The sequence below is a fragment of the Coccomyxa subellipsoidea genome (assembly GCF_000258705.1).
Source record: "Coccomyxa subellipsoidea C-169, whole genome shotgun sequence".
Lineage (NCBI taxonomy): Eukaryota > Viridiplantae > Chlorophyta > Trebouxiophyceae > Coccomyxaceae > Coccomyxa > Coccomyxa subellipsoidea.
In genome coordinates, this window is record NW_005178041.1 from 695,069 (window position 1) to 720,177 (window position 25,109).

General features: G+C 52.9%; 2 protein-coding genes across 2 annotated transcripts; both read right to left on the bottom strand.

Moving 5' to 3' along the window:
- Positions 1 to 3,736: 3,736 nt before the first annotated feature.
- On the bottom strand, positions 3,737 to 8,788 carry COCSUDRAFT_11897 (lysyl-tRNA synthetase; the record flags this gene model as incomplete). The annotated part of the gene is made up of 12 exons (XM_005650841.1): positions 3,737 to 3,829; positions 4,077 to 4,223; positions 4,453 to 4,579; positions 4,933 to 5,078; positions 5,385 to 5,548; positions 5,976 to 6,075; positions 6,465 to 6,695; positions 7,109 to 7,234; positions 7,508 to 7,782; positions 8,029 to 8,290; positions 8,435 to 8,492; positions 8,712 to 8,788. 12 exons carry the CDS (start codon positions 8,786 to 8,788, stop codon positions 3,737 to 3,739), a joined length of 1,806 nt encoding a protein of 601 aa, XP_005650898.1.
- Positions 8,789 to 15,851: 7,063 nt separating this feature from the next.
- Positions 15,852 to 24,944, bottom strand: COCSUDRAFT_46053 (hypothetical protein; the record flags this gene model as incomplete). Its single annotated transcript, XM_005650842.1, has 21 exons — positions 15,852 to 15,996; positions 16,301 to 16,537; positions 16,970 to 17,157; positions 17,639 to 17,745; positions 17,906 to 17,981; positions 18,102 to 18,163; positions 18,412 to 18,573; positions 18,897 to 19,119; positions 19,439 to 19,562; positions 19,935 to 20,119; positions 20,980 to 21,146; positions 21,365 to 21,461; positions 21,984 to 22,208; positions 22,558 to 22,674; positions 22,907 to 23,017; positions 23,308 to 23,394; positions 23,597 to 23,812; positions 24,005 to 24,179; positions 24,266 to 24,453; positions 24,533 to 24,694; positions 24,810 to 24,944. 21 exons carry the CDS (start codon positions 24,942 to 24,944, stop codon positions 15,852 to 15,854), a joined length of 3,189 nt encoding a protein of 1,062 aa, XP_005650899.1.
- Positions 24,945 to 25,109: the final 165 nt, after the last annotated feature.

Genomic DNA, 25,109 nt, shown 5'->3' on the forward strand with positions numbered 1-25,109 from the left:
GATTGCAGATCCAGAGAGCAGCCACTTGTGCATTGGCTGCAGCGAGCCTGCATGAGTGCAGATGAGCAAAGGGCTCCCAGGCTGCTATGATGCAGGCCATAATTGGGTTCTGGACACAGCAGAAGAAGGCACAAAGAGGTTTCTCCGTAATTGCACCAAAGGGAGGCTAAAACTCACAGCGCCCAGGAGACAGCGTGCGCGGTGGTGTCCATGCCAGCCACGACGACTCCTGCCGCGTGCGCCATTAGCTTCTCCTTGCACCACAGCTTGCCTGCGCGTGCATAATTATTATATATATTACACGCTTTTCCTGCCAAGAGACAAGGATCGTCCTGCAGACAGACTGCAGCTAAAGGCTGCCACAATCCTACCCCTTGTTGGACTCGCCAGATCCAAGCAAGACCCAATCAACATTGGGCACGGTGCGCGTACATACCGCCATGTAAATCAGCACCGCCTTTCTCTCAGCTCATACTGAACCTGGGAGGCAGACTTTGCTCTTGATGTCCCTTTCTTCTGTCCATGGTGACACCCACCCACTGCAAGGCGCAGGGCCTTGCGCTCCTGTATTTGCACCAGCTAGCACTGCAGGGCCAACCTGGCATGCATGGTGGCTCCAGGAATTAAGAAGACAAGCCTGTGTGCAGGCAGAAAAGTTGCATGACAACTCAACAATGTGCAGGCGATGCCTTCAGCGAGCATCAACCTGGCTGCACGCTGCGCACCTGTGGATTTTTCGGTCTGCAGCCCGATGCTGGCGAGGAAGGAGGGGTCCTTCTGGTCGTAGGGGCCCTTGGCGCGGATGGTGTCGCAGATGCGTCCCCATGCCGCGTAGAGGCGGTCGTGGTACCCCTTGTTCTTTTTCGCGCTCGGCAGCCATGGCATCGCCCAGAACAGCAGCCGCCGCCATGGCATCGTCACCCGCCTGCGCAATCGCAACACTGATCACTGCAGCGCCCACTCAACACAGTGCAATTCAGTACAGAAAGACAGGTTGACATCATTAGCGCTGATTGGTGGGCTGCGAATCCACTCCGTTGAGCAGATTGTTTTACTTTTGAGTTTGGTAGCCCTGCAGATGGCTTGGCCCTTCCCGTAGGGATAGGGCAGTGAGGTGCCAAGGCCTGCAAATCTGCTCTGCCCAAGGAGCGGGCTGGGTGCAAGCACCTACCCCAGAGAGATCGATTGATACAGTAAGGCCACTGCAAGTTTTAGCCTCCCTGGGCTGAGGAGCTGGCTGTAGGCATAGCCGGTCTTGTGTGTCTCCTCCAGACGGCGGCAACTTGTATATGCTCTTGACAACTGGATTTGTGGGGGATGGCTCGTTGGTGCAACGGAGGTGCCCACCTGAAGATCTCCTCGAAGCAGTAGTGCAGGCTGTCCAGGATCTCACACTCCTGGAAGTCCACGGAGTTTGTGTCCAAGCCAAAACCCGCGATCATGATGATGTCCAGTGACAGCCGCTGCATGGCATTCTGCGCTTCCACTGACTTGGAACCCATTCGCTCCAGGCTCTTGCACAGCTCCAGAGTGCGGCTCAGGGTGATGGGAAAGTATGTCCTGCGACAGAGGAAGCCTTTAAGAGAAGCCACCGTAGATTGTATGTCAGCGTACGCTGCACGCGTGCATGCATGATGAATTTAAAAGCGTTGCATGTCCTTCCAACGGCAGAGCGAGTATTATATGATGATGGAAGATGGGACAAGAATGGTGCCAAGGAGTGGACACCTGATGCGCTCCATGCTCATGGACTTGGAGAAGGCCTTTCGCACTTCCTTCCACTCCTCATCGTTGTTGTGCTGGAGCACTGTGAAGAGGTTGTCGTGGCCATATGGATTGAACAGCTGCATGCACAGTACCTTTCTGAATCTACTTTCACACACACTAAGGTAAATGTGTTTTTTCTGATTCTTGACAAGGTCAGATTTTCCTGCAGTACAACTGGCCTGGCAATATGGTGAAAGTGAATAGGATGTATCTATTGTTCTGCAGATTGAGAGGCAACATGGACTCACCGTGCGGGTGAGCTGGTAAATGGATGTCTTTGGCAATCCCGGGCGCCCCAAGATGGCAGGGACCAGCTTAGGATCGCTTACTACAACGAAGTTTTTGCCTGGAATCCGAAACCTGTGAGCCAAACGCAGCGAGCGTTTGTCAGTAATACTTTCCTTATGGGAACATGTCCCGTATGGTTCCTGAACTACTTGTCGTCGGCCATACGCACACAAGCTCACAAGATCTGTCCGTAAGTCGCATGACTGAACACGACTGCCTGGGGAGGCCTGCGCCCCCTACGGTACTGAGGCAGCCTTGCAGGTACGAGACTATCTGATAAGTGCAGCTGACGCAACTCTACGTCTATCTGCTCTTGCATCAATGCGACGCCCGCGCCTCTTAGCATTTGGTACACTTTCAGCACCTACAATCCACAGCCCGTCCATCTTGAAGTATAGCGAACGGCAGCGAGTACGTACTTGTAGATTGGGCCATGTGCTAGGGCCAGACGAGTCCATAACTTGTTGATCTGCGGCCTCGGACCCATGTAAACCCTGTGCAAGCTGCGAAGCAGGGGCAGTTCTTTGGGTCCAGGCAGGTCCTCATATCTCTTCAGCCCTGCACAGCCATGCTTGGCTTCAGGCAGTGCTCAGTTGCACAACTCGCAGAAGTGTTTACAGAAGCTCTGATAATTGGAGCAACATCAACACAGCCTTCGCTGACCTTCTCTTGAGGGCTGTTTCCCAAGCAACTTCCACAGGGTGTAAGCCAACACAGCTGCTGATATCTGCACTATGAGCCAGCCGAAGCTAGCTGCCGCAGGTATGGAAACATTTTCGACTTCCATGCTCCACTCTGAGCGAGACTCACTGCCTCGAAAGGAGCAGCCCAGTGCCAGGCTCAGAGAGATTTTGCAGGAGATTCCCTTGGTTTAAGCATACTTCACAACATTTGCCAATCAGAGCTTTCTCTGAAGCAATCTGTAGATGTGTTGGTCGAGCATTTTCCATGCAAAGAGTGTGCCTCGGCAACTGTAATGTTTAACTTTGAATCTTGTGCACTTTTCGGAGCTCGCTGCCGTGATTGTGGCCTGCCGTGCGCATGATGATGGCTTTGCCACCCCCATTCATCATCGTCTTGAGTATCACGAAACATCGTGAATAGAAGGCTGCAGGCAGCTGCTTCACAACTGACTTTTTACATCCGTATTCATTGTCCTCTTACCCAGCGTTTGTGCTGATGATGTAGTGGGGAGATGTTTCCACTTTAGAAAGGATGGCAGCAAAAGATTTTGCTTCCTTCCAGTCAATGCCTCGAGGCGTGGAGCCTACAGAACGACAATTCCATCGAATAACCAGTACGAAGCAACAACCTCTGCATATGGCCATCCATGTAGGAGAAAGCTATAGTACAAGATGGACTCTTCTTTCACGAAAAATCCCAGTTCTTTCAGCAGCACTGCATTAAAGCTGAAAACAGACTTCGCTCTTGAAATGACTGCCTGCCTCACTGCACTGCTGTTGGCTGCTATACCGTCAAGGCCGCCATACCATCTGCAACAGCCTCTGCAGCAGAATTGGACACCTGCAATTCAGCCACACAGCAGTTAAGATCGTGGTTGCCATTACACGCCACACAGACAAATTGAAAGAATTTCAAACGTGAGGGGGCGTGGATTCCTGCATCTCCTCTGTGTCAGATCCTCAAATCACAGGCACAGAACAACCGTGTTTAAGCAGCATCAGAACAGCACCGGTGCAATAGCTGAGACAGCAGCAGTGGCCGATGCAGACGGCTTCTGATCCTCGGGCTTCATGGCTGGGAACAACAGCACCTGCGGACACCATTTTGCTTCGGTCCAAAATTCGGCGCCCATTATACCATGCTATGTGCCCAACCCATGACCCAACACACACATTGCCAACCTGCAAGTGTCTACTGTTGCACTCAGCGACTTGCAAGTGCACACAAAATTGGGCAGCCATCTGTGACGCAAATGCTCCTGCGAATTCATAGCCACTGCATAATGTGATGAACCCTCGCAAGCTGTACAACTTGCGTGAGGCAGGACAGAGCCACACCTCTTTAATGTTGAGGGTGTCTGTGAGCAGCATGGTTAGCCGGTCGATGCCCATCCCCCATCCGCCAGTGGGCGGCAGGCCATATTCCAGCGATGTGCAGAAGTTCTCGTCCACATACATCGCTTCGTCATCCCCGCCAGCCTTTGCCTGACATGCCAAACACCGCATTTTACACCCTCGACCAACCCGCTTCAATGGAAGTCATGTGACCATTACTCCTTTTGCAGGGCTGCAACGTTCTGGGCAGGCCACAACTGTAGATTAGGTGTCGCACGGCAGTGCAATTCTGCAACGGTAAGAGCACATGCAGTGAGCAGTCAGGCTTTTGTACAACATTTCCCTGGCTCAAGGGGTAGGTCACAGGATTTATAAATACCTGGGCCTGCTGCTGGAAGCGCTCGCGTTGCACAATGGGGTCGTTGAGCTCTGTGTAGGCATTGGCCAGCTCCCGATAGTTCACAAACAGCTCAAACCGCTCCGTCAAACCCGGCTCCGACCGATGCCTGGAGAATGTTCACATGAGTGTTCAGCTTTGCCCTCAACCCCACAGAAATGCCTTCCACGACCAACTTGCACCTGAATAAGGAAGCACAGCTTCTTGTACGAGATATTTACTGACGTGAACAACCATGCGACCTGGACAGGCCTGAACATGCACTTCTGCAGATGATTACTAAGGGGGAAAGCAGGCAAGCGCCATTGTGGCATTGCCAATGATGTGCCTGGAAGAATGCAATGTCCAATCCTCAATTGCTCAATCCAGTCCCGTCTGCTGTGCACACTGTAAAATGGCCTGGCTCAACTTGTTGGCAAGAATTACTCACAAGGGTGCAGGGGTGTATGGAGCGGCCCGCACCCCTTGGCGAGCGGGGACATGATCTGGGGCTGGTCGATGAGGAAGGTGGGGTGCCGGCACTGGCTCTCCACATACTCGCCCACCAGCTTGTCCAGCAGCCGCGCTGTGGACTGCGGCGGCGGGCACTCCACCTTCCTCTCCTGGCACTGTTAATGACACAGAGCAGCTTCAGCGCCTTGTGCGCTCACACTGTACGTCACATTGCGCCTTCACGCTTGAATAATATGCCAAAGCAAAGAATTGGCATCAAACACTGCAACACCGTAACACTTCCTGCAAAAGTGTCCTCTTGGCTGGGTACAATAAACTCTTCCAGCAGGAGGATCAGTGATTGAGGACAGCGCAAGATCAACCCCAACAGCCCGCATGCCCCTCACAGGTAGTCCATTTTAATACCATTTCAAAGAGACAGAGAAGTAGATTCAGATGGTGGGGATGGGGCTGCAGCGCACCAGTCTGAGGAAGTAGAGGCGGGCCTCCTCGGTGTGCAGGGTGTTGTTGGGGGGCCACTGTGCGTCGTCCTGCAGGCCCATCGCGTCTCGCAGCCCCGCCATGAAGGGTATCCGCTTGTATGGCGGCGTGAAGTCAATCTCCACCGGGTCCTGATCCGGACCGTCTGCAGCACACAGCAACGATTAATTTGAGAGATAGGCACTGAATCCACTCAACCTTCTTGGCAATTTATGAGAAGGGAGGCGCAAGACGTACAAGGCAGTGCAAGAGCCAGCTAGGGAGATGGCATGCCAAAAAACAATGATACTGTGCGGGGTGAGAATGAACACTGCAGTACAGCTTGCACTCTGATGGAATATCACATGACACGGTGATGCAGTAGATTCCACACAGCCATTTGTGCGCATCAGGCTCGGTTTTGATTTGGCCTTCGAGGCGGTTCCCAATGCTGCACACTGCGGCGCAGCGATAAGGTGCCAGGAGCCCATTAACATAAATATGGTGCGTGATGATACAGGTGATTCAAAGCGATGAATGGGACATTGGAAAGGCAGTGTGCCGATGGACGGGTGAGGGGAGGAGCTGCTCACTGGAGTGGTACTGGATCTGGAAGCTGCCGGTGACGCTCTTCACAAGGCCGCTCACCAGCTCCTCTGTCAGCGCCATCACATCATAGTAGTCCGCGTACGCCTGCACCAGGGGACTTTATTGTCAGCCTTCCTACAGGGAGGCATAAATTGTTTGCGCACACCGCTGCCTGCACACCCTCAGAAGCCCTGCACAAGGATGAGTGAGAAGGAATGTGGTTTTATGATCCTCAATCCTCCTGCTATGGCTGCTGACAATGCAGAAATGGGCCGACACTTCAAAGCAAGTGACTGTCTATCATTCCAGCTGAGCGCCGGCTACTTTGGCACACATCCACCTCATAAATTGCTGTGCGTCGGAAAACTTGACTTACATCCGCCTCCTCTGTTGATTGCTGGTTGCTTAAGGTCCAAAACAGCAAATTCCAGTCCTTTGACAAATGTGTACCATCATCCCACTTACATTGGGTGCTGGGTGCTTAAGGTCCCCACCTGGTAGAACTCGCAGGAGGTGAATTCGGGGTTGTGCGTCATGTCGATGGACTCGTTGCGGAACTGCTTGCCCATCTCGTACACACGGTCCAGGCCTCCCACTACCAGCATCTTGAGGTAGAGCTCGGGGGCCACGCGCATGTAGAGCTGCATGTCCAGGTCGTGGTGGTGCGTTATGAATGGCCGCGCCGTCGCGCCGCCCGGGATCATGTTCATCATCGGCGTCTCCACCTGCGTGCGTGCGCATGTGACAACCGTCTACGATCCTGTTCCCTCTGGTAGGACCATACTTTCTCCCTTGCCAGCTTCAATTTGCGCACAAGACAATTGCTGGTGCTGTTCTCCCCACTGACACGGTGCTCTCTGCCTTTGTAGCGCTGCTGTGCGAGCATGGTATGGTCTTTGACACTCCTCCCTCCACCATTGGAGTCCGTACCTTTCTTAGACTGTTGCAAGCCAAAGACTGATGATAGCTACATTTCTGACAACTAACCCGGAAGTGAAACTCATCAACAGATGCAATCTATTTTGCCTGCCAGCAGTGCATGTCCCTCAGGGTCTCAGATGCAAGTATGCCACAAAACACCAAAGCTTGGCTGCTCATGCCAATGTGGCGCATGCCTGTCTTGCTGAATGGTAAATACCTCCAGGAAGCCTCTGTCGTCAAAGAAGTGGCGGATGTAGCGGATAATGGCCGCCCTGGTCACAAAGATGTCCCGCACAAAGGGGTTCACAATCGCATCCAGGTACCTCTTGCGGTACCTCGTCTCCTGCACCCCAAAAAAGGCAATAACGCTCAGGTCTGAGATCCTCTCTCTGCCTGCTGTGGCTCGTGTACACCTGTGCACACACCCCTAGGACGATTCATTTTATCGAGGTACTTGATGACCGTCGAGTGTGGCATCATCAAGATGGCGGACAAAGCTGCGCCCGCTGCAAAGTTACACGACCTACGCAGCATCAGGGAGCATGCAAAGCTGTCCGAGGGGAATTTCAATGTAAAGAGCAAGGAGTGACTTCAAAAGGCAGAGACAGCAGCGCACCTGGTTGTCGAGGCGCCTGAGGGGTAGCATGTGGAGGCAGGGCGAGAGCACTTGGAAGCTGCGTGGGAAGATGGACAGCTCGCCCTTTTTGGACTTCCCCGGGTGGCCCTCGACGCCCACAATGTCGCCTATTTTGACGCTGTTATGGAGGGTGACAAAGGCCGCCAGGTCATCCCCGGACGTCGCCACATCAGCCATGACCTGGATCTTCTCCCCGTCTGCCTTCAGGTCGTAGAACACCAGCTTACCCTGACACCTCCTGCTGTAGATCCGGCCTGCGCCCCAAAGAAACAAGCCATCCTTTAGGCCCGAATTTTATGTTGCTTCCGAAAAGACAGAGTGAACTCTGTAGGGCAGCTCCTGCTTTGCTGTGCAGAGATGAGCATGCACTCTGTGTGGCCAGGTGTCAGCTCAGTGTTTGCATCCTGCACATTCATGCCGGAGATCGCAGCATTCCTCGATCAGGCAAGCGCTTGTCAAACGGAGGTCATGCACCGTGAATTGATAGCAGAAAATCGCACCTGCGACGCTGACAACCTCCTCTGTTTGGTGGCTTCCAGGCTCCAGATCCTTATACTTGGCGACATACTCTGGCAGGTACGTGCTGATCTGGAACTTGTGGGGATAGGGGTTCCGTCCGCTGGCCTTCGCTGCTGCCAGGGTCCTGACTCTCCGCTCATAGTACTGATTGGGATCCAGGTCGTCTGCATCATCATTCACCAGTTGCGGCCCATCTGCTGCCTTGTTCTTGGCTGCTTCAGCCTTCTTGTCTGCCTCCAGAGCCTGCACACAATATGGGACACTCCCATCCAATCCAAATGTATATCCAGCTCAAGCGAATCGATTGACTTGTCTCAACGAACACTATTGATGGATGCACGATGTAAGGAGCGTGCTATCATGAACTAGTGGTGATGGCATTACTACCTTCTTCTTTTCCTTCTCCTTTGCTTGGAAGGCCGCCTTCTGCCTCTTCTTGAACTCGCTGCGGCATAAATGCAGCTTCGTCATTGCGGTGGTATAAACGAGAACGGCAAATGCCCCCGAGGAAGGCAATCCACACTTCCAGAAAAGCAGTTAGTGATTCATTCTCACGAGCTGGTCATCATGACACGTTCAAGATAAATCTTATCAAATCTAAGAGCCATCAACGTGCCGTAAAGATCCCATCAAGCAAAACAACAGAAGAGGAAGCAGAAGCTACCTCTTGCTCATCTTGTTGCCTTGCTCGTCCACAAGGTCCTCGCTCCATTTCTCGGGCAGAACCCATTCCTCACCCATTTCGAGCGTCTATAAAATACACTCTACAACATCGCAGATGTTCCAAGGATGCGATAATCGTGCGGCAAAGTCTCATCACCTCGCCGCCCGAACCTATATTGGCAACATATGCAGCTTCCTTCCATGGGCAGGAGCTTCTCCAAGAAAATTCCCCTCTTTTGTTTCCGAAAACACAGAAATCCAAATGGATGTGCATGGTCCACGGGTCTGCCAATTAGATGCCAATGATAAGGTATAAGCTCAGGGCCCACACAGAGTGCCTCAGTGGCCGACCGGCCCTGGCATAGTATGCCAGCTAGCATAATCGATGATATCATCATGATGAGCATGCGAATGTGCGCGTCTCGCAACATGAAGATGGCTGAAAGGTTAGAAAAGACAAACAAGCTCATGAGCATTTAATGAACAGGATGGCATCATCCCCAAGACGCACTTGCAAGCGACAGGTGTAGAAGCATGTGATATTGGCTTACGATCACTGTCATTAAATGGCAGCCATAATTCCTTCTCTGTTTTCCAGTAGCCTGATACTGGCCTCTGCATGCATCACGTGATGCATGCACGTGGTACCCAGTGGTTTGCAGCTGACGCGGGGTTTGCTTACTAGCACCGTTAGCTGCGGCGCATGTTCTGTGTTCCAAAGCTTTTGATCATAGCTCAGCTTGCCCAGACCCACAACATCTGTGCGTTCTGTGCATGATCAGAAGAAGACATGAGTTTGTGAACTAGTTCAAGGCCGGAGTGGTGTTTGGACTGGAGGACTTAGCATCACAAAGCTCAACAATCTTCGTGTACAGCCCAACAGTGGCACTCTCAGGCATCTAAATTTTTGTAACATCTCCAAAAACTTCAGCAAGCAAAAAAGGTGGAAGCCTATGTGCAGAGTCAGCACTGTTGGCATAGCGATCATCGATCATCTGCGACAGCTGAATGCAATGACAACGCATGCCCTGCTTGCACACTCATATCAGAGGATCCTCATAAGATTCCGCATCAGACAGCAGCCAAACCCATCATACTTATACACAGTCGTTGGGCAGCACAGAAAAAACCAGCTGTTAACAGCTGTCAATGTTGACATTGCCGTTGAAAACTCTCCAGTCTTCACGCTAGGCTTGCCGCCAATGGCATACTGCGCCAGTGACTCTCTTCACAAAACATCAGGTGATCATGGTTTTTAACGATTTTCATAACTATTCAAATTTGAGACTACCCTCCGGCCGCAGGGCCAGTGGCAGGATTGAAGGGCAGCAGCACTGCATCGATGACATGCACGACTGAGGGCCCGCATGTCTTCAGGTCTGGCTGCACTATGTTGGCGCTGCTGCCCACTCCTTGCAGCTGCACCCACATCCCCCAAAGAAGTCATTTGCACTTTCTCATTCTCTACCCTCCCCTTTCCCCTTTCACCGTAACCAGCTCTGAAGGTGCCATGCTGACAATACAATCTCAACTTTGCTGCGCATTTGCCGCGACACTGAATAGCAATCAGGCATTCCATAAGAGAAACTACAGATACAAGTGAGCTTCATTATGACAGGAAGAAGGGCTCCAGCCAAAAGCTAGAACACAGTGGAGATCACCTTGAGAGGGGCGGTGACATTGAGAATGACTGGGCGGTCGGGTTGACCGGGCGTCCGCTCAACATCCACGGTGGGCAGACTGGTGCCAGGTGTCAGCGCAGACGACAGGAACGCCCCTGCCACCACGTGGTAACCTGTGTGGCAATGTGAAATTGTTGTCATTTCATATCATAACAAGCTGGAGGCCATGTAACAATGTAAACAACACGCTTTTTCTGCCAGAGGCAAGGTGTGTGTGCAGATCAGCTGCAAGTAAGGGCTGCCAAACATCCTGTCCCTTAATGTTTTTGCCAGATGCACGCAAGACTCAATCAACCGTAAGCACAGTGCTCTGTGTTACTGTCGCCCGCGCCAGAACCGAGGCAAAATTTCTACCATAATGTACAGAAAGAGATATGCAGGTATAATGGTAGTGCAAGCGCCAGAGATGAGAAGAACAGGCTGCCCTTGGATTAAAGGCTGCCTCGCAAGTGCAGCACCAATGCAGTGATCTCCCGGCCCAGGGGCATTATATGTGGGCAGTGGGCCGAAGCATGATAGCCGCCTATCTTTTCGGATGTCTCGGGTTTCATGACAGCCCGCTGAGTCAGCATGCATTGGTGACTGCACCTGCAACGGGGGACTTCAGCTCCGGCCGGTTGTTCAGGAGCTGGCCCACTGTTCCGGTCCCCAGATTTGATCCCTGATCACAGTACGGGTACGAGAAAATTGCTTCGGGAGGCTTACGTGCAGGAAAGTTGTCAGTCTTCATCGGGTTAGCCATGTTGATAACACCGGTACTGGGTGCAACCCCAGTGCCTTTTGTGCAATAAAGTACCAAAGTCTTCAAATGGTAGGTGTGACAGCTTGCAATTAGCATTGTAATCTTTATACTCTGACTCTGTGCCCCCAGTCAAACCTGAGCTATTCCACTGGCAACGCTCATGGCACAAGGTGTCCATGTTGAATCACAGAGTCTTGTGGTGACCTAACAAAACAGATTCCGGTGGAGGAAGGTCACACCGCCGGTAGTGGAGCCGCAAAGGCGGAGTTGAGCGGCGCAAACATGGTGATGTTCAGCCAAATCCTATTAGGCACATACTTGTGCTGCCAAACGGCAAAAACTAAAGATAATGTGGTTGAGATCACCTGGAGGATTGACAGCCAAGTGCTGAGAGTGGGGTTGGACTGCAGGATCTGCAGCACATTCTGGCAGGGCCCTGTTGGGGAGGGAGGGATCGCCGGTGGAGCCAGCACCGGTGCCGCCACTGGCGCGGCGGGCAGCACCTGCACACCAGCACGCTATCCTATCAGTTCTCCTGCATTTACACTCCTAAAAATCACACACACACACACACACACACACACACACACACACACAAGTTGTGGGATGATAGGCTGCAGACATTTGCCAGGTACTTCGAGCTTGCTGCCAGCAAGAAAAACAGTTGCTGTCGACAGGAAAGGCAAATGGCATGTTGAGTTTGACAGTAGAATTTGAGGTGCTTTTTATTTTATGACAAATGGTTGGGTGACTATTGCTAAGAAGTGCAGGACACAGAAAGTCACAGGAGCAGGGCTGGGCGGCTGTATTGGCGGGGACGCAGGCGGCGCAGTCGGCGGCGGGGTGACAGGCGCCACCACCGGCGGGATTGCCACGACCGGCGGTGGCGCCTGGGCGGGGGGTCCAAGTGGGAGGATGGGTATCGGCGACAGCGGCGCAGCCGGCGGCAAAGCCGGGGGGACTGGGAGGGGCGACGGTATCACTGGAGCCGGACTCGGTGGCTGCACCGGTGGGGTTACTGCCGGAGACGGTGGAGGGACCGAGGGGACCGGCGGGGGGACTGCCGGGGTTGGCGGTGGCGCGGAGGGGACCGGCGGGGGGACTGCAGGGGGCGAGGGGAGAACCGCCGGGAGGGCCGGGATGACTGGTGGGCTGGGCGTGGGGAGCAGGGGGGAGGCCGGCGGTGGCAGCACCGGGGCGATCGGCGAGGGCGGTGGCAGCACGGGGGCCGGCGGTGGCGAGGGGAGGACCGGGGAGGGGCTTGGCGAGACCGGCACGGCTGCGGGAGAGGGGGAGACCGGCGGCGCTGCACCCGGGCTTGGGGTGACCAGAGGAAACTGCACTCCTGTGGGAATGTCCTCCGCCGCAGTGGGCGTAATTTGCCTGCAACATGACGGACGCTCAATACAACAGCCTCCAGGAATGCTGCGCATCATTGCTAAATGCTTCAACAGACCGGAAACAGGTGTGTACTTTGCTGTTAGAAACAAATTACTCAAAGAAGGCTGCGAAATATATCTCAATCAACTCCAAAACGGAACAGCGGATGTGGCGCAGCACACCTGGCGACAACAGAGTGGCCTGCAGCGTCAGTCAGGCGAATGTCAAGGGGCGCTGGCGGCAGCACAGAAGCCTCCCACACCGCTCCATAGGTGTTCCTGAACGCCTGGAAAGTGGAATCCTGTGCCAATAAACACACTCTCTGTCATGCTGGAATTTCCCTATGCTCCAGTGGAGCTGACGTGACCACTGCATTCCCAGCCTCCACATGGGTGTCTAGATACCCCTCCAAACGAAGGGCCATCCACAAATGGGACATTTACAAACATGTCATGTGGATGATAAGAAGGGAGCTGATACAGCAGGGTGAGGGTCAGCAGCAGCGTTTAAATTGTTGCGCCACGCTGCACAGGATCCGAAGCTGCTTCACTGTAGTCAAGCCTTCAGACATGCTTCACCAAGGAAACAATCCCATCCCTAGGAATGCAAATCAAGGGTGTCAGTCCTGTGTGAGAAGGAAACTTGATGCAGCAGGGTGGAGAGTAAGTGCTTACATCGGCGCTGCTCTGCTTGAACTCGATCTTGCTCACAGCTGCGATGCCGGCAGTCTGCCAGGGTGTGATCTTCAAGTAGCCGCCTGAGGTTGACCGATACTCCAGCACTCGAATTTCAAGATTGCCTGGCGGTGTGCAATCAACCTGCACCGCACCAATAGCTCAATCATGACATGCCACAAATAAATCTTACCGACAGCCATGTGTGCTCTGCAGGAATCCGATCCTTGAATTGCCCAGAAACAGTGAAAAGTACTGTCTGGGCACCCCAGGATCTCTGCTGAGGCACTGTCAAACCCTGCTGCTCTGATTGACTGGTGCACTCAAGGTTTGCCATTATCAGTAGCTTCATGCCCGTTAAACACCCTAGAGGAAGGGAAGCGATGTTGGTACTTCTGTCAGGCTACCGTCTATCGACATACTAATGTGATCACCAAAAAGTGATCGAGTACATCCAAGTCCTGTCGCAATGCATACGACATCTAAGTAATGCAAACCAAAAAGCACAGGGGTCTTCTTCACCTGCTGAAACTGCACGGCAACACTGCCAAGGTTTGTCGGGGCCAGCTTAGAGAACTGGGAGGCTGGGATTGCACTTGAGCAGCTGGGGCAGGAGTCTATGATTGTGACCGTCACTGGTGTTGCATCCGCATTGCAGACCCCCTGCAAGCATGAAAACGCTCATCGCTCTCCCTGTTGGCACACCAGCAGCAACGGAAAATGTTCAGTATGCAGGTCGATCCAGAAATGTGATCTTGACGCTTTTTAAGTGGAAAGGCAGGCCCTGCATGTTTCAGCTGCAGTTGCTCCTAGAAGCAATGCTGATGCTGCTTCCACGTGACCAAGCATACTTCACAGACAGTGCATTGCCAACCAATCGCATCCTGGTATTAGCCCTTGAAAACAGAGACCATGCACACTGTGAAAAACTGCAAAGTACAGTCAATGTGCTTGTTTGCAGCACAGCATTTTGTGTTGGGCCCCTCACCTGGTCTGCACAGGTCAGCTGGATGCAGACACCACAGCCGGACTCTGGCAGCTGCGCAACAATAGCACTGGTGGACCTGATGGATGCTATCGCCGAGTCTGGGTAGGGATCTCCAATTGGACCAAAGCCACAGCTACCTCCTGTCCCCACCCTGTATGCGACCTGTCACAGGCATGCCACCTTTTCGTTCATGGACATGACTCGGTGTTTAGTTTCTAGCTGTGCTTGACTGGGTTCTGCAATCACTTTGCTGCTGAGCTGTTCATCAGCTGGTGAGTTGCTGTGCCACTAAGTTGCAAAGTCAGCAAGTCTCGAACCTTGAATGCCCCCTGAACGCTCTCGGCAAGAAGAGTGACGAAGTCTTCAAAACTGCATGCATGCATATCTGGGATTATGCTGCAGGTGTCGATGCACACCTCCCCACTGGCCGTCAGTATGCCGACTGAGCCGGTCGTCCTTGGCCCAATTGGACCTGCCTGTAAAGATCTGGCGTGCAGCAATCCAATCAGCAGCACTGCCAGTGCCCATCCCGACGTCCGCATGGCCAATGCAGCTCGAAGAAGCAGCGTCAGAGCACTGTCTTCCTTCCGACACTGTGCATGGACAGTGTTCGACAGTATTCTACTGCGGCACTGAAGCTGCTGCTTGCTTGTTTTATAAAGTGGAGGTGATCAGCGTCGATTTGTGATTCTTGTCGGAGATCTCTTGCTTCATTACCCAGGATTCCGCTGGAAAACTTTTCTGGTCGGCCGAGTCTGACAGGCCTCCACCTGTGCAACCTTGGACTAAGTGACAAGGGTCGACACTTCAGGATTCCGGAACATCAAGATTTACAGGTACACTGCACTATAAATTTAGACCGAATGTGAACAGGTTTCTAGTAACTCAGAATAACAGAGTATAGCATTTGATTAGAGTCTGGGATTCTGCGTCCTCATGTGTGAAGCAACAAGTAATCATGGGGAAAATCCATAAACAATTCACACCACAGACACAATCAGGGTGTCACAGTCTTGCTCCCATGTCTCACTTGAGCCCTGGGAAGATCCAGGCTGCACATTGCAGAAACCATTGCCTAGGCAGTGCTCTACACAAGGTATGGATTCGTTTGAAATAGGAGCCACCCAGTTAGAAATTGTCACACCAATCCTTGTCCTATATCGCTTGAATTCCCACACTATCACTTGTCTGAAAACATGTGAGACTCATGCCAAGACTCATTCCTGGCAGTGTGGCGGACTGGCATGTAAACTTGACCAAGGAGAGTACGCTTGCAGTGTGAAAATACAATGGCATTCACACACTCGACAGCCCAGACAAAAGGAATTCTTTCAGCAAAACGCGCATGGCAAACCCAAAGAAAGCCCGCGAGTGAACAGATGACAGTGAGACCATACATGGAAATGGCAGTGCCCCAGATGATACAAGCAAAATCACCCCTGCTTCAAGGCTTCAGAGAACCTTGCTAGTGCCTATGCAGCTCCTCAAGTGTTCAAGTCCTCCGTCCTCTCCATCTTCAGCAGCTTGGCTGCGACTGTATTTTCCCTGGGATGGAGGTTCAAGCTCTTTGACGCATATAGCAGTGGCGAGACAACCCAGATCCCTGTGTTTCATGACATGTGATAGCTTCGGGTTCGTCTGGATCCCAAATCCAGAGGTAGCAACATCAGAATTTTCAAGCATGCTGCGCACTGCCATCACTGCTGCTGGCCACATTGCCAAATTCTGGGCCTTTGGTTCCCTCAACCAGCTGCGCCCAGGCGGATGCTGTGTTGTCCACCTCGCGGGCCTCAGGATCTGCGCCGACAGAGGTGGTTTCCCTGCACAGACAGCACACCACTGACAGCTGAAAACCGAAGCATGCAGGCAGTTCATTCTCGGGCAAAAAGGGGAGAGAATCCTAAGAGAACCTGGAAGATAAGAACCTTGTGCATTGCACTAAGAGATTCATCTTTAAATTCCATGAATGTGGCACTGGAAATACACTGGAAAAATACCTTCGTCCACAGCATTGATTACACAGGGCAGGTGAGAATCATAGGACAACATCCCTCCCAGCAGACCTCAGTACAACAAGACCGCAGCGCAGAAAACGAAGGGAATTTCATAAGGGCCAGTGCCCACCTGCTGTCATCAGGCAGCCCATTGCGCAGCGGTGTCTCGGCCCTGTTAGACGCGGAGCTGACGAGCGCTTTGGCGTGCGAGTAGTGGTGCGGGTGCGCAGCCGTGCGGTCCACGATCGGCGGCGCCGATGAGGCGGCCAGCCGCGGGCTTGCGCCGTCGGCGTTGGGGCCGCTGTGGAGTGTGCCCAGAACGTCCGCCTGCTCCGGCAGCTTCTGCCCCTCCGGAAGCGACCTCCCCCTACAGTTGGGTCCACGTCAGCATTACTGATGATGCCACTGATCAGCGTCTCGCACGGGTGTGCTAGTATCTTTGGTGATGCTAGCACCGATTCATAGAACCCCTTATGACACCAGCATATACAAGTCAGAAGCATCCTAGGCAGCAAATTGGAAGAAGAAAGAAAGGCAGGAAGACATCTGTAGAATATTCATCAGTGCTCAAAGTAAGCAAACAATTGTATGACTCACAGGCAGCTGAGAAGCGGGAGCTACAGACGAGCAGCGCATGCACCAACATGTATTATGGTATCGCCTGCTTGTTGAGCTCAAAAGCCACAACTATTTGTACTGCCACCTCAAGCTGGTGATTGGGTGCCCACCAGACCAAAGTCACCACAGCGTCTGCCTTCCTGGAGCAGAAAATCCAAACAGATGCCAAGAGAGACTGCACCTCTGCAGGGAGGGCGAGGTGCGCGCGGCGCGCTTGGAGAACATCTTTTGGAAGTTGCTGCTGCGCTCGCCGCCGGAGTGGCCCGGCAGCGGCGAGAGCATCGAGAGCCGCTCCAGCAGATCGTGCGCGCCCGCCTGCTGCAGAAGGTTCACCCGGATCCGCGACAGCTCCCAATCCTCCAGCCCCACCTGTGAGCACATGCCGCCATGTCAGCGCCATGTGATGCCATGTCACAAACATAAAATGCCACGTCGGCATAAAAGAATTTATGTCAGCTTGATGATGATGCCACATAAACTGGGGTGAGGTAAGGGTTGGGGTGTTTAGTCAGGTCACTCTGTCCGTCGGAGCCAGCGGGAAGAAAGTGTTTGCTACTAGGGTAGAGGGGAGAGGCAGCTGTGAGCAGCCACCAGTGTAGCATGCACAGCCAGAAGCTGCTGTATGACACAGTTTCAAATGCTGGGGACACGTTTCACATAACATGATCTGGAAGTGGAGTGATTCAGTGGCAGCAGCCCAAGCAGCCTCTGGCCTTTGTGCTTGCTTCTTCAGATTCCGACACATCTTCTCCTGCCCTCTGTCAACAACAACAAAGTGCAGCGGATTGGGTACCTCAGGATCTTTGATTAGTCATATATTCAGTGCTTGTGCTGAGCGGCAGACGCTCACCTCATGCAGATATTTCGCGACGGAGCCGTATTTGTCAAGCAGATATTTAATGGTGTCCTCCATGGTGTCATGCGTGGCGGCAATAACACTGTCCTGGGTCAGGTACACTGTACACACCACACAGAATGCTCATTTGCCCTGCTTTTCATACACATAAAACACATTCACAGCCCTGCAAGATAATGAGACAGCCCTGCAAAACGAAGACAGAAGAAACCAAGAGTGAGAGAAAATGGGATAGAAATTAACAGGATCTGGCAAACCCACCATCAAGATCGAGCTCCTGGTGCAGGCGGCTCTCCTTCAGGACGGCTTCAGACCTCACATAGTCATCCACAATCACCTGTGAATGCCAATCTGGAGAACATGACTGACTCCATTTTGATGCGAGTCTTTTATCTGTCAGGTCCAATGCATCCTTGAGCATCATGCATCATCCTGCATAAGTGACATAAGGGAGCACCTTGGGATCCACATCGCAGAGAAGCAGGAGGAGCATGACGATGATCCCTGTCCTGTCCTTCCCTGCACACAGCAACATCCCCCACATTGAGCATGCACTCTGAAAGCACTGATGGTGCGCTTGATTGCAAGCATCAGAACAAACAGGAACTGATGCCCAGCTGCAAGCCTGGCTCCAAACCCTTCCTGCATGATTACAGCTGCATAATGAGTGACTGCAAGAACCACAAGCAACCCAGAAATGCTCTGTTTCAAGCCTTCTGTGCAGAGGGATTTCCTGAATCGGCAGATTATTGATCCCTGGTGCCCACCATGGATGCAGTGGATGAGCACTGGGAGGTTGTCCTTGTCGGTGAACACGCGCATGGCTTTGGCAATGCCCCGCTTGGAGTCCTCCAGAATTGTCTTGTACAGCGCTTTGTACCCCATGTAAAGCGGATTCGCCACCGCAGGCGCCATCACAGAAGCAGCACCTGCAGATCAACACAAGCAAACACATCAGTCTTTACGCCTTCCCCTTTGCAATCATCGTTTTCAAGTGCACACCTGACAATACATACACTGCATGCAATGGCACTCTGGCAATCAAAATGCTCCAGCAGACAAAGGCATACTGGCCTGCTGCAGAGAATTGACGCAGAGACGTTATTGACGACCATGTGCAGTGGCCATCCATACAAAGCACTCACAGATTATTTCCATGGTCCTGAAGCGAGACTGCAACACTCTGCAGAGCCACTCAGAGAAGCGACCACTCATTTTGCGCATAACTTAATAGGCGAGAGGGCCGGCACACCTTTGCCAGAGAGCGCAGCGAAGACAGTCTTTGCGCGCACGCGAGGGGGCATGGCCTGGAAGATGCGCAGGCCGACCAGGGAGGGAATGAGATCAGCATGGACTACTGAGCCGGGCTCGAAGTCCAGCTTATCTTTTATGCGCTGCCGGCACATCTCACATGGATGCGGCTGCCCGCGCGCAGCGTACGGCTTCAGCCGCTCTGACATCATCATTTTGGGCCCCTGCACCGCACCATATTCCCACATGGTGTGTCTCTGCAAGGGAACTATATCGATCCCTAGTGTGTGTTATCAGGGGGTACTAAGGACTGCAGGGGGTAGTCTTTAGTACACCCTGTTCATCAAAACCCGGTACACAGTAGAGTCCTGCTTTCAAGTGTCAAGAGCCACGCATTTGGTCTGCAAATCGAGAGACTTCTGCAGCTCTTTAGAAACCGGCCAATGTGTTGGCAATGCTGGGTGCAAATGCTGGAGAGAAGTTGTGAAGAAATGCGCAGGAGTCTTGAGATGGGAATATGATGCAGCGGGGTTCTGGACACACCTTCCTCATGTATCTGCCGGCAAGTTTCAGCTTCTCAGTCTTCTTCCCTTTCTTCTTGCAGGGCCTGTCCATGCGCCTCAGGTCCAGAATTGTCTTTATCCCATACCGCTCCATGTCCGTGCCGCTGCAATCAACAGAGATGTATCACCATGTCTGCCGCATTCACTCCACCAACCCTTTGCTCAAGTTGCCCTAACAGCCTTGATCCTTGACCGCTCACAGCCTTGCTGAATCGAGGATGACACCCTGACAGCCTTGACCCTAGACCGCTCATCGCCTTGCTGAAGTAAGGACAGGACGATTTAAGCCAAAGCAAGGAGTCTAGTAAGCAGTCAGAGAGAGTAGGAAACGCTGCTCATGCTATCTCACATAAGCCCAACTAGCTCACGGCCTTGCTGAAATGAGGACGAGAGAGGCAATATAAGCCAATGTGAGGTGTTGGAGCGAGCAGGCTAAGCAGGTAGATGCAGTAACCTTGTATTCATGGTGTGCGTACCTCAGGAGTTCAGAGGACCGAAACAGTGTCCGAGTGCGCAGATTTTCCGGCGCAGCCGCCCCCACATCGCGCAGATTAAGGCACATGGCAATTTGCTTCTTCGACATTGTCTGCTTGCCGTTCATGTGCTTTTGCAAAACATTCGGATGCTCAGTTGGCCCATTCTCCAGGATTGGTGGAACAACCTGCATTCGATCAGCAGTCCTGGTGTTCAGAGGGTTTGGCAGCTGGCACATGCATACCAAGTTTGCAAGTACCGCCAGCCACTGCTCTACAAGTGTTCATACAGCCAGCCAAAGGAGCTGTGGGAGGCCCCTCGTTGAAATGACATAATTCTGTAAGAACACAACGCCAGGTGAACGTGACTGGTGCTGAGCAGGATCGCTAGGGAAACTCAGGGATCCAGGAGAGGTGGAGAATCCTGCCGCTAGTGACAGTAATGGGCAGCTTCGCATACCTTCGTGTCCTTCATGTCGACCACACTGGCAGTGAATGATCCAGCTTCCGCCATCCTTGCCATACTGTTCGTGTCCGAGTCCTTCTTACCAGAACTGAAGATACCCATCGTGCTTATTGTGCACAAACCTGTTGCTAGTGTTTCTCCCGATCCGATGCTATCAAGGATGCCCGATACATCTACTTAGGTACTTGAAGTGTTTCAAGAAGTATTGCATATAATGACTATTCCTACGTGTCTCAGACTACACCGACAGCGCTCCCGGAAGTACGCAGAAGTTCTCTCGTATCCCAATCCCTGATTGACTTCTTTGTCTACAGTCGTAGGGATCAATCAAGCACGATGTTTCAATTCAAGCCGACCACCAATGACGCGAATTGCATTACAAACCGTAAATTCTTCTTAACCTTGGCCAAATTTGCTTAGTAATGACTTCGTCCAGCTTCCCTTCCCCCATATCTTCCTACTTCAAGTCTGAAGCTCAACTTGACTTGAGCTGTTCCCCAGCACTAGAAAGCAATGAATTGGAAAGCAACACCAGCGACTTCATACTCACACATGTGGCACTGGTCAGTCCAGCTCTATGACATCATCTGACTCGTGCAGTGTCCTCTGCCGCTTCCTGGGAGCTTCATCGTCATCAGCCTCACGCTTCTGCTTGCCCTTGGCGTCCCGCTGCCGCTGCGCCAAGTCTGGCGCCTCCACAATGACCAGATCATCGTCGTCTCCGTCGCTGGCTGCAGCTGCAGATGGGCCTGCAGGGCAACACACCCCAATCGGCCATATCAAGCTACCCGCACGTCAAATTTTCCTCATCCTGAATGTCAACTAACGGGCAAGCATGTGTGCTCAATTACAGCCTGCAGCCCATCTGAAATTCGTTCCCAACAAGCACGACCAGCCCGGTGTAAGAGAATGCACAAGTGCTTTGGGTAGAACCGAAGACGGAAAGGTTAAAGCGATGGGTGTATACCTGCTTCAGACTGATCTCCATTGGCGGCCGGTGCAGGCGGCGGCACCGCTCCACCCAGGATGAAGCCCTCTGGGTGTGCTTCCTCGTCCCAGTCATCCTGCCAGCAGCGCACACAGCAGCTAAAGATCTTTTCAATGCAGCAGTGCTGCCCCATAGTGGCCGTGTACATGATGCAGCACCATCCATATGGCTGATGATGACCAAAAGTATCAGGCCATAAGTAGCACCAGTCAATCATGCGTCAACTTTGGCAGTCGCGCTGCCTGACATGATTACATAGCCAGCTGCAATCACAGAGTGCGCAGCAGCCTGGGGGTGTATGCACTCCGCGGCAGGAGCAGGCCCTTTCGATGGCCCTGCCCTCAGCATAGCTGCAGCGTTCTTCTGAAGAAAGAACGCATGGCGCAACCTCGACCCGCTTCCCTCTCATAATATGGCCCAATGCTCTGGCCGCAAAGAGGCTGCTAATGCAAGGGAGTAGATCATAATTGCAGGAGGATGCGCCACAGCAGAGGCTCCCGGAGATAGCATTGAAGCCAGCATGCAGGGCAGACCCGAGACAGAGGCACAGATACATGCACCAGCCAAGGCAACGGGAGAACAACTTGCGTCGGCGCACCTTGTGGGTGATTTCGATGGCCACCTTGAACTCCTGCACCTGGTCTTCCACGTGGGCGGTCACCCCCTGCCCCAGGCCGCCCCCGGGCAGCGCACTGAGCGCCAGCGGCAGCTTGGCCCTGTTGGCCGCCACCTCATCGTCGTCCAGCCCCTCGCCCTCCTCATACTCAAACCCGCCGTCTGTGCGCACTGTCGGCTCCACCAGGGACAGCCTCTTCTTGAGCACCTGCAGCATGGGAGCCTCATCTACCGGGACTCAAAACAAATAACACCATGAGACGCACACCCCGTATAGGTGCGCGCGATGGGTTGCTGCATGCCTCACAACAGCCCTATTAGAGTCCCTGACAGGGCCCTGTCCTATATATCCTGCTGCACGTCGCTGGGTGTCCATGTGCCATAAAGATTGCAAGTGTTGCAGGATGTGTAATTAACATGCACAGAGCTGTCCGATACATGTTTTTGCTGGCACGAAGCAGACAAAAGCTTTCAAAGCCGGGAGCGTGGAGGGACTGGGCCAGTGAGCATGCCTTGTCGATGAGCTGGCCCAGGGTGGTGGCGTTGGTGTCGATAACAAGCTCCAGTCGCGCGGTGCCGCACGCAGCACACTTTGGGGACGGCTCCCCCGGTGCCACCGCGTTCAGCAGGCGCTTCATCTTTGGGTTGGTGATGTGCTTCAGGATGAACGTGGCCTGCACGGGAGTACTCATGTTGGGAATGATCAGTGCATTGCAGCGCTATACAGGGCTTCAGTACGCTGTATATGAATAAGCACACATTGCAACAGGGTCTGTTGTGCCTGCTTGCCGTCGATGACCGTACTAAAACAAGCGCCAGGGTGGTAAGAAGAGGAGGAGGTTGAGAACAGGTAGGCAGCAGCTCCATTGGTTGAGGGTGTCAATGATAGCGTACAGGAGGGCGCACCTTGGAGTGTTCAGGAGCGTTGGCCAACAGCTTCATGGCCTCGATGACAATCAGGCCCCCCACAATGGCGTTTGTGGTGGCAATGGCATGAATGATATTGCCCGCCATGCCCTGCAGAGTACAGCACAGCACAGGTATAGTTTTTGTGACAGGCTGAAATGGCTGAGCAGGCTGACCTCGCTGAGCTGTTTCTTGAAAAGAAGTATGATCTCCTCCAGAACAGCGATGACACCTGCAGACACATAATAATTGCCAGACACATTGCTTCAAGATCTGCCGCAATGTGAGGTAAAAGCAGGCAGATAGAAAGGTGTTTTTCTTGCCTTGGCATCAAACTGAGACTGCTGCAGAATGCCGTACGCAGCAGCGCGCAGATTGGAGGCTGCAGTGACAAACTCCACCGCCAGGTCGTCCTCCTTGTCAAACACTGCCTCGCCCACCTCATTTGGACGTCCCTCCAGAAACTGCCTGATGCTCTCCAGGAACACCTGTTGTACATTCCGCACCCTTAAGAGTCAGGCTCAGGCTAGTCTCCAAAAGTTACCTTTTGTCCAGAGGTTTGAAGCAAAATTACTTTCTGCGGCATCATTTGGGTGATCAGGAACAGCCACAGAAGTATTTTGACAGCGAGAGTAATCGTCAAACTTGGCATGCGAATGCAAATCTTTATGTCTTACAAGAAAAGCACACCTGAGCGTTTTCTCTCAATGTCCAGACCCGGTGAGCATCTGTCAGGCCCAGAGCCTTGCATGCACTGTCTCCTGTCGCCTGCGCGCTGCCATTGCTGTGCGCTGCAGTATTGCCGTTTGATACATCATCGCTAGAGTCTCTCGGAGCAAAATTGTTCTGGGCCAGAATGCTGTTCAGCTGTAGCGGCTTTGGAGAATCCCTGTTCTTCCAAAGGTCCTGTCACGCATCATTGGCGTGGCTCACGATTGCACATGCTCTTTTGTTGGTCTGCAAAAACGCTTCAACAAGCGCTGATGACAATGCAGTGCATAACAATGATCAAATTCAACAGGCTGTGATGAGCATGCCAATTGTCATCCCGCTGCTGCACAAGCCTGCCAATAAAAATCCTGATGGATGAGATGCTACCTCCATCGTCAGCACATTCTCAATGTCCTCAGTAAATACACGGCAGAAGATGCGCGCAGCATATGCATCGGCTGATTCACCGTCCCGGCGCAAGAACACTGACGGCCCTTCCTCCTTCTCGCCCTCTTCCCCCTCCTTGTTGTCGTTTTCATCGAGATCCGTCACCTGGTCTGGCCTTTGGACCACACAGGACCACACATTAGCACAGCCATGCATGTGGGTTCTGGCAAGCATATATGGCTGAATGGGTGACAGATGTACCTGCCGAATAGCCGGGCAAAGAGCAACTCCTTGGCCCAGACAATGCAGTGGATGGGCTTGTCCGGAGTGTTCCGGATGGTGCATACTGGGTAAGTCTTGTTGCGCGACTGTTTTGGCGCGCACTCAAAGCACTCTGTCACATGCGTCGCCTCTCCGGCTGCATTCTTGAGCCTGTAATGAACTGTCACCTGAAGGGCAAACCTCGCCTCGGCACAACTTCATTATTTGAGAAAAATAATTAGCATCCAGGTGAAGTGTTCTACACACCTGACCAAGGTAGCCCTCGGTGCCAGACTCGATGAGGGGAACACCAGCTGACAGGCAGAGCCTGTTGACATGCCGCCTGGCCTCCACATTGTCAAGCCCGTTCAGCACCAACGAGAACTTCTTGAAGAAGTCCTTGTCAAACTTGCTTTCCTTGACGTTTCCCTGCAGCCACACACCAGCTCAATCACTCTGGAACCTTCTTATTGTTCCCCATGCAGGATAGGCATTGGAGATGTCTCACACGTAGGAAAGGGCACAAAGAGGCAGATGTGAGTACCTGGTGCGCAATAATCTTGGCATTGGGGCGAAATGCGCGCACAGAGTCAGCAGCAACCTTGGCCTTGCTTTCCCCGACATGTCTCCTCCGGAACAGAAACTGGCGGTTCAGATTGCTGGTCTCTATTGTGTCCATGTCGACCTGTGAACAAGGACACGTTACATCTGAGTCTGCTCTGGTTGATCAGCATTCATCAGCGACTGCATCATCCAGAGAGCAGGTTACCAGCTCGATGTCCTCAAAGCCCGCTAATACAAGCGTCTTGAGCAGCTCGCATCCAATTCCTCCAGCTCCAACGCA